The sequence below is a fragment of the Pseudonaja textilis genome, chromosome 5 (assembly GCF_049901715.1).
Source record: "Pseudonaja textilis isolate UNSWEBS1 chromosome 5, rPseTex1.2, whole genome shotgun sequence".
Lineage (NCBI taxonomy): Eukaryota > Metazoa > Chordata > Lepidosauria > Squamata > Elapidae > Pseudonaja > Pseudonaja textilis.
The window spans coordinates 60,747,903-60,760,575 of record NC_141994.1 but is presented as its reverse complement, the minus strand read 5'-3'; the positions used below and the strand labels follow the sequence as shown (position 1 = coordinate 60,760,575).

Here is a 12,673-nt window from a genome sequence, read left to right as displayed (position 1 = left end):
AAAAAACTATAAAGCAAGTATTCAAAAGAATAATGTGTGGAATACTTAAAAGTATTAAATATTAAGAAAGTATGGTTAAAATGATCAAAATAAAGAACAAAAGTGTGTTCTTTGAAAAAAAAATCTAAACACAGTTCTCTGAAGCAGAACATGTCACTGAAATTATAGCCCTCATCTTCAGTGACAAGCAACAGAGAAGACAGCTTTTAAGAATTAGCCAAGGCCTTTAGAAAAAAATATCTTCCTATAATCAAAAGCTTCAAGCCTATCTTATGATTGCATGTGTGATGATAGGAAAAGCAAAAAATAATGCTCCTTTTCATATAGTAATATAGACAACACAAGTCCTCTTGTGTCAGTTGATCGCCCTAATAATTTGCATTATTGATGGAGAAAGAGCCACCGGATAGCCAAGTGTTGAATTACAATTGCAATGCCCCTCATCATTGGCCATACTGAACAATGCTGTTGGGAGTTTTAGATTAGCCATATTTGGAAGACAATATGAACCTCATCTCTCTTAAAGGCATAGGCTCTGATCTTATTAAGGTTGAGTGCTAAATATACAGTATAATGAAAGGTATAGTGGTTCATAACAACTTTCTTCTTCTTGGTATATTTTGTTTCTCACAGTAACTTCCAGGGTGCTCGAAGTGGAGATGGAGACAAACATCAGAATTGTTTGTTCCTTTTGGAATGATCCCTGACATGACATTTCTTGTTTTTTTTTCAGAGAGTTGACATCATCCTCATTACAATCCCAAAATCTTTTCCTTGGTCACAAGACTGTTCAGATAATAACCAGTATAATTAGTCATTTTTCATTACATCAGGGGTTCCAAAAAAAAGAGGATCCTCTTCAATAGCTTTCTACTGCAGTGTTTTTTTTAAAGCAGTACAAATAAATTCCTGTTGCTGTATAAAATTCAAAATAAAAATGAAGTAAAAGGGCATTCAGGGCTGAATTCTATTGCTCAAAGAACTCACGTCATTAGTAAAGCAGCAATAACTAATAGTGTAGCAATATAAGATCCAAGGATTCCATCTTATTATCTGGAACATTCCAGATTCTTGAGAATGCCAGCTGCTTGGGACATCACCGTGTTATGAGCCAATTCTGAACACAGTTGGTATAGTGGTTAAGGCAGACTTCCTAATCTAGGTGTCCACCAAATGTGTGAACTTCAATTCTCAGTATTCTCAGTAATCACTATGGTGGCTGGAAAGACTGAGATAGCAATTGTCACAATGGTTTATATGTAGAATAAAACAGAAGCAAAATCAAGGATCCTTATTCTCAAAGCAGTATATGGAATGGCATAAAGAAGTTAAACTGTTCGTGCATACTGGCAGAGCAGGTTCATGAAAGAGCTGAATGCATTGATTTGCAATCAAGAGTAATTATAGCTGCGGAGCTGTACTTGAAAATTCACAGCTACCTCTTGTGGGAAACAGAGTTGTATTGTTTTTGCAGAATTGTAAGAAGATATGTTCGCCTGTGAAGAAAATACATTGTATATGTTTCTAATCTCATGAGCTAGGCTGAAGCCTAAGAATTGTGTGTAGGAGGTAGGATTAGAGACCTTTGCTATGCTAGAAACAGGCCATAACCAGAATTTACTGATAATGATAGTTACTCTAGAGACAACCCCTAGGATCTCGGATCATAAAAGGAAATTTATAAATAAGGGCAGAGGGAGATAGAACTAGAGTAGTGGGAGATGTAATCAGGGGCAGAGATAATGTATTCATTTTAGACTTTGGATAGGTTATGACATCATTTTTACTAAGCCAATGAAGAAGAGGTGGGAGGTAAATTTGTGAGGGTACTAGAGAATGTAAGGCAAATGTATTGATGATTTAGGGTGTGTCCACTGTGCCTGTGTGTGTGTGTGTGTGTGGTACACCCACTTTGCAAAGTGAAGTATAAAATAACTATTGTTTTCTCTTGGAAGTTTTGGCTAGTGATTGTTTATTTCCAAACTAGACAAGGAATCCCACACTCTCTATGTCAAATTTTGAAAATTGCCACTAATTTAAACTAAGGATTTCCTGTGGTTTATAGCACTTTTTCCCTCCATCATATTCCAGTAACAAATTCACTAATTCATTGTAAATAAACAGCCAGACAATTGGCATAAGAATCCAACTCAGATACTTTTCATTCCTTAATATTAAGAAATCATTTCTTAATATTTAAGTAGAAACATATGGCTTCACAGGAGCCTTTCATCTTGATGGCATCTGTTCAGTTTCTTCTACAGTAAATTTTTACTCGATGCAGCTCAGAATCATACATGTGAAATAATCAGCTACTGTATATAAAGGTGATGAATAAATAAAATGTATTTTTGTGACCTTGTTTGGATCAATCATACCTTTTCATAGTTGCCTTCTCATCTATGAAATGTTTTCTTATATACTAGTATCATCCATACTTTCCTGCCTGTTAAAATGTCTTTTTATATAGTAAATTTATTAAATCTTTAACAGATACTAAAAATCAAACTGAAGAAAAGGGAGGGAAGGAAGGAAGGAAGGAAGGAAGGAAGGAAGGAAGGAAGGAAGGAAGGAAGGAAGGAAGGAAGGAAGTGTTGGAAGTTATAACCCACCCCTCTCCTAGAAAAATGAAATATTTTAGGATATACTAAAAGGGCAGAATATTTCCCCTAAAAGAGAAGTAGAAACTCAAGAGAGGCAGAAACTCAGCCCCTACACCTTTGCTAATGGGCCATTAAGGTTCTGGGCCAGTCTACTTTACATAACAAAGGCCTACCTCCTTCAGGCAGACCCATAATAAGAATCCCAAAGCCCTTTCATTACATCATCATCCAGCAAGGCTCAACCAAGCCTGGGACTCAGAACAGCCTACAGAGTTGCCCCTGCACAGCCCCATGGGAGTCTGACAACCAATCAGAATACAAGCTCAAATTCAAATCTCAACAGAGGGCATAAAACCAAGGGACTCTCAGCATCTCTTCCCTTTTTCGCTCAGAAGCTCCAAGGCATGTGATCCTGTCCACCATTAAACCATCTTTCCAAATAGCCCCCATATTTCCAGTGTCTTTTTCCTCGCTTGGAACTGAACCCAGAAGGATATTTTTTTCAACAGAAGGAAGGAAGGATTACAAAATTACTTCAATCTCTTATGAAACATTTATAATCCCAAATGTAAATTTATCTCTTACACTAAGGTTACAACATAACTTTCATTTTTTTCCTATCATCTACAGCACTTTTTTTTCCTAATCATCATATGTCGTAATTTCATTTTTCCAATTTCTCTCGAATAGTGGAAAAGGGCTTTCCAGTTGGCATTAAAATTAATATTTTCTCTAATCAATTTAGCCATTTCAGCAAGCTATGTCACCTTCACCATCCACTCATTCATTGTGGGTAATATCAAATCTTCCCATCATTGTGCATATAAAAGTCTTGTTGTTTGTTTAGCTTCCTGCTAAAATTTCAATACATCCTACCTGCTTGCTTTTTACCATTATCACCATTACTTTAATTATAGATTTGCAGGATATTTCATGGATTGATTCAATCCTGTATATTTCTATACCACTCAAAAGGAAGTATCAATTGTTTCAGTGCTGCAACTCTCAGTGTCAATCAAATTGCAATCTGTAAATTCAGTATCTAGAATATCTGGAAAATTTGGATGCCAATCCTTGCTCAGTTCTGTCTCACTGGATGATTTAGTAGCTTACCTCATCAAATTGCTTTAGCTTTAATGTTGCTCATTTCTTATGGGGCAAGATAAAAATATAATTATAATTATATATTTAATATCTCAAAGGAAGATGACATTTTTGAAGAATTGCTAAATAATCTTTAAAATCATGGAATGCTTCCATGTTTTATATTAATGACAAGATTTCACTTTATATACATCTCCCTATTTTTGACTGCAGTAAGACTTCTTTTCCTAAGGACAATTGTCCTCTAATTCATGAAATATCCCTCCTTAGTAATCATTTCAACTTTTTTTAAATTGTAAAACTTGTTTTTAGTAAAGCAAATGCTATATATGTATGAGAGATGGGAGACTAGTGAGAGAAATGTGATTGTTTGATTAAAAAATTATAAATACAAATGATTTTCTGTTGTTGGCAAAGAAGCACATTACAGTCTTGTGTAGCTCATATCCTTTATGGGATTTAGTGATTATTCAAATTCATGTTGAATTTTTCAGGGAGCTGTATCGTCTTCTCAATTTTTCCATGGGTGGAAAACAATTTTCATTGCTCAATATTGTCTTGGGATTTTATCTAAAGCATCATGAATCTAGTTTATGTGGTGCATTCCAATACCTTTCTGAAGTACCATGAAATGCATTAATAATTTATTTTAAATATTGGCAAAAAAACTAAATTATAAAGCATATTCCCATAAGTTCTTTCTCTTATATATTCTGTATCTGCCAAGCCTTCCAGAAAATATTATTGAGATCTTTGATAGCAGACATTCAAAGAAACTATAAAAAGCAGGGCACAAAAATAATTTGTAAAATTCAGCAGTGAGGTATTATTTCCTTACATCATTTTTAATTCATATAGAGGTGATACTTTTTTAAACTGTTCCAAATAATAAAAATATGGTCAGTAAACATAATTTTTTATTTTTATTCTTATTCTTGCCCAGTTAGAAATTGTCTTTGCTGATACTGAAAAAAATTCCATCCATAATTCACTAGAAAGAAAGAAAATTGTCATTACAATATTCATGAACGTGCATTCAGTATAAGGTGACTTTGAGAAAAATAGATCTGTTTGCATTTGAACATCTCTATCTTTTACCTGTATTTATAGGTGTATTTGTGCATTACACAACAATGTAGACATAACACGCGAGATCATTCCTCTGCCTTGCAGGTCAAAAAAATTAAATATGGAGCACGGTGGGGCAGATTGCCATTTCTCTTATTTCTGCTGTGGTGAAGGATTTCTTAATTCACCTTTGGTCCAGTTCAACCACATCTCCTTTGACCTTTTTGGACAGTGGAGATTACCACACTGGGAAGGCCACAGTGAGACTGATGGAAGGGGGGTTTGACAGTGGGGTTTTCAAGGCTGGATTCCCACCTCCCATTTCAGAGCTCTCTCTCTCAAATTAGTTTTATGGCCTCCGCTATTGAAATTTCAAGGGAAGTCCAGGACAATTGCATGCATAGCACCATCACCTTGAGTTTGGTTTGGTCCAGGGGTCTCTAAATCTGGAAACTTCTAAGACTTGTGGACCTCAGCTCAGGGGTGGGATTCTACCAGTTCTGTCCGGCTCTGTAGAACTGGTAGCTCTGAAGAGCAGCAGACGGAATCAGTTCTATGTCTGCTGATGTTTTGGCCCACCTGCCAGCCCTGGTTCTTACCTGACCTTTATTTCCTGCTTTTTCAAGCTCAGCTGCTGTGCAAGGCACAGCTGCAGTTGAAAAAGCAGGGGGAAAAGTGCTGTTTCAAACGCGGCTTCTGTGCACTCAGTGCTGGTCAGCTGTCCAGGCAGCAAGCTGATGACACTTTACAGGTGCGCGCAGCTGCAAGGAAGCACATCATAAATCACCAAACCTCGTGAATCACCAAACCGGTAGTTAACCCTGTTGGATCTCACCCCTGCCTCAGCTCTCAGAATTCCTCAGCCAACAATGCTGTGGAATTGTGGGAGCTGAAGTTCAAAAGTCTTAAAGTTGCCATGTTTGGAGGCCCCTGGTCTAATGTTAAGGCACCAGCTAGAACCCAGGAGACTGTGAGTTCTAGTCCTTTCTTTAGGCATGAAAGCCAGCTGGGTGACTTTGGGCCAATCATTCTCTGTCAGCCCAACTTGCTTCATTGGGTTATTGCTATAGAGAAAATAAGATGAAGTAGTTTTAGTTATGTTTGTCACCTTGAATTATTTAAAAAGTAACAAAGATAGGATATCAATCAATCAATAAGGATCACCTACATGGACCACAGAATGCTACTTTATAGAGCAGACTATTGGTTTATCAAGATTTGTATTGTTTATACTCTGACAGGTAGCAGTGTTTTCTGCATCACTTGATCCTTTCACCTGACTTTCTAGCCAATTGGTGGGCCTGAGAAAATGGAGTAATCTTCAGGGTTTTTTTCTGAAATTCTTATTTTTATGTCACAGAATGAGTAACAACTATTTATCATTTAATTTAATTTGAAATCTGAAGGCAGAGTATATTATCCCATCTTATTTTATCACAACAATGCTGAGAGGTAGATTCTTTTGTGTGCTAATTATTTCTACAGGCGTGAATATTTCAAATGAAATAAATTTCATTCTGTATCAACAGATAAGTCATGGCCTTATGCCATAATAAGCTGACACTCATAATTTGCATTGTGAAAATGATTTGAATAGTTTCATACTAACAGGTTTGGCAAATAGGAAATGGATTGCAATACTGAAATATTCTACTTGCCCGGGATTCAGGAAGCACAGAATAGCTTAATGGCATTGTTATTCATTAATAGAAATGATCAAAATTCATTTTACTGAAAAAATAAAAGATTTCCCTTTCTGGCTTTAGTAGGAAAGTTCTGCGTGAGTATTTAAATATACATATATTTTAAAAAGTTAATGTTTCCTTTCCTGGGAAGAACAGGGGTCTCATCCTGAAATACATTAAAATGAGAAATGCCAATATCTATATCTATATAGATCTATCTATCTATCTATCTATCTATCTATCTATCTATCTATCTATCTATCTATCATCTATCTATTGCCATGTAAGGAAACTTTAAGTTTTAAAAAACAATTTCAAGTGATTTTATTACCATCTCAAAACAGAACATGAGAATCAGGTTGAAAATTATAACGTTTTAAATCAGGAAGAAGTTTAGACTGGCAGAAAGCCCTATGGTATGAAATGCATGAGCAGCAACAGATAATAAATATACTCACAAAAACAAGGGAGAGGGCAAGAACAAGGGATATTTAATATTAAAAAGTAACTGTACATCTTGGATACGGGGGGGGGGAAGAATCCCCCCCTGCCCCCCATGGCTATTCAAATTCACATCCATGTAGAGCTCCGCGTGCTTGTGGAATGGTATATCTGTCTTTTTTTAAGTTCAAAGGCACTTAGGCAGAACACAGTCTCTTCTCCATCCACAAGAGGCACCCTGACAGATCTTTTTTTCTACAAGCAAAAACCAGATCAACCAACTGAAGAAAATCATCCCACTTCAACTGCATGGCTTTTTTACAGAGCTTTAGAGAATGCTTTTTTCAAACCTCTTTTCCACCTGCCCGATTGCACAAAAGGTAGAAGAAACAGATGCAATTTTTTTTTTAATGAAACAAGGATGCAGCAGCACATTTTAGGTCAAAGGATAAGGAGGTTTTGTTTCAAACCTTTGATGAAGAATCCAGGCTCTTATGTGACAGTCTTGCATGGATTCTGTCTTGGAAATTGGTCCTTCTGTATTACAATTGACATTTATTTATTTTTTTGGAGTCTGGTGTGTTGTTAAGTAAAGAGAACTGTTTCATGTCCTTTTGGAAATCCATCTGAGCTTCCAAAGCGCTTTCTTTGGCTGTGCCCTCATGACACATGTAACTTCTTTGAATTTCAGCCATCAGGTAGCAGAAGGAACATGTCTGCCATTACCACTATCACTGTTCTCACCTTTTCCGTGGCAAAACATCTGGAGCCAGCCTCATACCTCAAGTTTCTCATTTATTCTGGCTGAGTTGTTTCAAGAGTTGCAGGGAACAAGTACAGAAATCCCATCCCTGGTCTTTTTTTCTTTTTCCTTGCTCCATGACTAAATAATTTAAAAAGGAGCATCCTGACCCATCAGTTGTTTTAGTGGAAGCATTTCAGTCTCTTAAATAAGCTTCTTTAATTATAATTATTATGTCATCATCAACAACATCAACATCTTCTATTTATTTATACAAATATATTTAAAATAGATTTATATAGATTTATTATCATATAGATTTGTAGGTCTCGATGGCCTTTCATTTACAGACATACTGGTCGACAATCTCTGTGCACTTTTTACACTTGACGTAACAGCACCAGTGAAACTTGCAGTGGCAACGCTCTACTTGCACACTCTTGAACTGGTCATAGCCCCGGCCGCAACACATCAGCTCACATCCATCCATGCCTTCCGAAGTCTTATTGCACAACCGCCCTTGTGTGCCCAGGGAGCCAGTGGTCTCATTACGCAGGCAATAGTCTGGACTGGAGTCAATGTAGACCAGGTCCTCAGGGGTGGGTGAATTGAAGCGGTTGTTCACTAGCTCGAGCTTGCCTTTACGACCAATTCTCATGGCGGCAGCGCTGTCGTATTTCTCCTTCAGCAAGTCTCCCACTTTGCGGAAGTCGGCCAGCTGTAGCCAGCATGTCTTCAGGCTGCAGGACCCTGAGACTCCATGACACTTGCAAGCCACATCAGCCAGCTTGTACACCGCCTGCGGAAGAGAAAACCCAGTGGGTTAACGCAACACCCAACAGCGGGATAACCAGTTGCGGATTAAGGCTCATTGGTGCCCTAACGACTGACAAATCTTGGTGCCCCCTCCTTTGTACAAATGAATTCTCAACTTTGTGGTGCCCCCTTTGAGCCTGGTGTCCTAAGCACTTGCTTAACGGTTAAAACACCACTGGGGAGGACCTAACCAGATAGTACTCTTACTGAGGCAGGAGTCACTTCCACTGTGCTGAGTGGGTGAGTGTAGAAAATACAGCAGTCTTTCCAAAATATTTGTTTTATGATTAAATATAGCAATAACAATAGCACTTAGACTTATATGCCGCTTTATAGTGCTTTACAGACCTCTCTAAGCGGTTTACAGAATCAGCCTATTGCCCCCAACAATTTGGGTCCTCATTTTACCCACCTCGGAAGGTTGGAAAGGCTGAGTCAACCTTGAGCCTGGTGGGATTTGAACTGCCAAGCTCTAGGCAGCTGGCTGCAGAAGTAGCTTGCAGTACTACACTCTAACCACTGCACTACAGAAGGCTCACATATCATCCTTTATTTTCCTCTAAACTGCTCAGAGATGTATATAGAGCTTCTCCTGTCTAATTTATGCATTTCTCTACTTCATTATACAGGATCATATTTTTAACAGAGTGTAGGATGGGGTGCTCCCATTTTCTTTAATAAGTGTATGCTTATATAGAGGATTTTTTTTTAAAAAAAAATCAACACTGAAAGCCACAGAGCAAGCCAAAGGCCAAATATGTCTCTATAGCTGCAAATCGCTTGCTTTGATATACAGGATGTTCTCTCGGTCGTTGTGCCAAGAGGGGGTACAGATATCCTTGACTTATGACTGGTCACTTACAGTCGAAGTCAAAGTTACAATGGATCTACAAGGGGGAGGCTAATTACATCCAGGATTCAAAGTTCTGATGATCAGGTGGAAATCTGACCCCCCCTCCTGATTTGTAGCATCCTGTGGTCATGTGACCTTGTTTTATAATAGTTTTGCCAAAAACTGGCAATATTTTGCAGTTTTTGACAAAACCACATCCATGGTGAACTTAATGACTGTGGCAGCCACTTTACAACCGCATCTGCTTAATGACTTCTGCAAAAAGTAAATTCAGGTCAGTCACATAATTTTATGACCATCATGAAAGGCTCCATTATGAACATAAATCAAGGACCACTGTATCTGATCCAGGACTAGCTTTTGATATGTGTTGCCAACTGAAGACTTGAATATGCATTTTTCAGTTCTGGTCTAAGTATTTCACAGAATGCTAAATCTCTACCTAATCTTTGTATTCTGGTAGGTTTTATCTTGGAGATCAATTTTATCTTCATAAACATCCCTGGAATACTCGGCTCATTTAATAATTATGGAAGATTTTGTATCCGTTGTACAGATTCAGTCCTTCCTGGCAAAACTCTAAGTTGCCTTTCAATACCTATGCTCCGGTGAAGAGTGTGCTAAGCATCTGTTTTTGGGGCTCAAAGTAATTTGGAGGCAATCAGTTCTAGGACATAATTGTTCGAGAAACAGGACAGATAGGGATTCTGCTCCTCAAGGAAGAGGTCCTTTTTGATTCCTTGTCCTTATTAATTCAGTGTTTCTCTAGCAAGAAATGTCAGCTGCAAAAATTTATTGGAGGAGTACTGAGATGACCTTGGAAAAGATACATTGAGACTATTAGTAAAATATGAGCTCAGCCCTGGAAAACAAGGAAGCATAAGATTGCCCCTCCTTGACTCTCTCTGATATAAGGTAATAACATTGGAAGACAAGAGAAGAGTTACAACCTAGACCAGAGGTCTCCAAACTTGGCAACTTTAAGACTTGTGGATCCCAACTCCCAGAATTCTCCAGCCAGCAACTCCCATAGAATTCCGGGAGTTGGGGTCCACAAGTCTTAAAGTTGCCAAGTTTGGAGACCCCTGACCTAGACAAATCTCATGCAAAAAGTGTGTCACCCAACAGAAGAAAAAGGCAGTATGGGAACGCCTTAGTTTTCTGGAAAGTAAAAGGAAGGGAGGGGAGAGTTACTTTCGGACCCACTAACAAGATTCTGTTACTTAACCTTATAATAAAAGTCGTGTCAGTACTCATGAGTTGGACTTTTTTTCTGGACTGCTTTAAAGGGCTGAAAGTTTCTTATGATATCTGCTCCTGATCTCAGAGGATAGACAGTTTTTGAGATTCTTGATCAAGATACGTCTACCGTGCAACCCAATCACGAAGGAAGGACCCTTTCCATTGTTTTGACAATCTATTTCTATGCTCTCTGACTCTAGGCCCAAACCTCACCACTATCCAAACTGATCAGCAAACCGACATGAAACTCTGTGAGGAATTTCAGTGTTGTTTTTGTACTCCGTGTTCCACCCTTCCACATGCATTTTTTAGGAAATGGGCAGAATTCAGGCTGAGTCATCCTGCCTTCGTGTCAAGTTCCAATTCTGAGTTTGAAATGTACAATTGTAATCAACATTATTGTGGAGAAGGCAATTTGCATCTTGTTCACCAGCTGGTGGCCAATCAAATTCCTTTTCCCATTATTACTTTATAACAGGGCTGTCCAAACTTGGCAACTTGAAGACTTGTGGACTTCAGTTCCCAGAACTCCCCAGCCAGCATTTATTCCTCCCAGGAATTCTGGGAGTTGAAGTCCACAAAGTCTTCAAGTTGCCAAGTTTGGACAGCCCTGCTTTATTACCTAATAAGAAATATTTCTAACAAAACTTGCATCTAAAAATGTCATGTATGTGATGAATCAGATGAATGCCTATTTGGAAATGTAACATGTATTCACAGGCATGGTCATCAAAGCTTGACAATAGCTTATTGTCAAATAATAGGCTTGTTGCTATAAATTTTATTTATTTATTGCTGCAATCATTTCAATGCTTGGGCTTATAAAATGTGTGGGATGGTTGTGACTTACATGTATATTGAAAGTTTCACCTGATTATAATCAATTCAACATCTGGGGGGAAAGCAATGATGACGTCAGAAACTTTTCTTTACATTTTATATGTAAATATGAATGTACAATAACCCTAATTACACATCCTGTCTTGGAATGCCCTCTTCCTCTGTTGTGCATGGCAAATTAAAAACTATTTTAAGACTGAAAATGTTTTGGTAGTGGCATATTTACAGAGGATGTAAACATGCTACAAATTGTTTTTTTTAAGTTCTTTACATAGAAGTTGAGTGGAATGCATAGATAAGTTATCAGAAGGAATGTGGCATAAAAGTCTTATTGAAGATAAGCAGAAATGGATCTGATTAATGTCTGTGCAGAAAATTCCCAGGGAATCTCACAAAGTTATGACAGATTCCTCAGAATTTCTCAAGACCTGATTTCCAGCTTTCCTTTTAGTCACATTGCACCACATGTTCTGTGCATGACAACCAGCTCACGTTCATGGCTGTTTGCAGTGTCCTGCAGATACATGACCATGTTTTATGACATTTGTATTGAAAACCAGCATTTACTTTTGGTTTCTTGCAAAAAAAAAATAACCCAGAGTGAACAATGGAGTTACTTAATGACTACCACATTCACTTAATGACCACCACAAAAAGGTTATAAAATCAGGTCAGCCATGTGGGTGACCTAGTTTACAACTATCAACACTGTAATGGGCAGGCTCTATTACAGTCGTAAGCCAAGGACTACATGTATATACATTGTCCCAAGTATATCAGGAAAGGTAAGACTTATATCATTACACTGATAATGATTTTAAATTTATTTACTAAGCTAATACCTGCAACAGCATCTCCAAGAAATATAACACATTAATCACAAGTTTACTACTCACATCAGCTGAATATAAAAATATTATACGAATTGGTTCCCTGACTTCTCTTAAATAATATTCAGATCTGACAGGAGTTGTTCTGGTGAATTGTTGGGTTATCTTAGAAAATTGGAAGTTGAAGAAATTTTGTACGCCTCATTCTAGGCATTCATTTAAAAAAAAACCTGAGTTTCAGCTTTTACTCGTTACATTTGATTTTTATATCAAGAAGCTGACATTGGTCCAAATCTGAGCAAACTATCTTTTAAAATCCACTTCAAGAGGAAAAACTGACTTGGCTCTAACCAGGGACACACTGAACCAATTTTTGCTTTCTTTGCCTGGCAAAATTATGATCTGCTCTATTTATCTGCAGTGGGGTGTGTGGCTTATGTCCATCCCAA

The 12,673-nt window shown here is 37.7% G+C and overlaps 1 protein-coding gene across 1 annotated transcript in view; it reads right to left on the bottom strand.

Annotated features, from left to right (window-relative positions):
* Nucleotides 1-4,607: 4,607 nt before the first annotated feature.
* Nucleotides 4,608-12,673, bottom strand: part of WNT5B (Wnt family member 5B) — a 117,732-nt gene continuing 109,666 nt past the window's right edge. Inside the window, exon 5 of the mRNA XM_026718338.2 lies at nt 4,608-8,442. Coding sequence (XP_026574123.1) covers nt 7,984-8,442 — 459 coding nt within the window. The 3' untranslated portion in view covers nt 4,608-7,983. The remainder of the gene's footprint in view (nt 8,443-12,673) is intronic.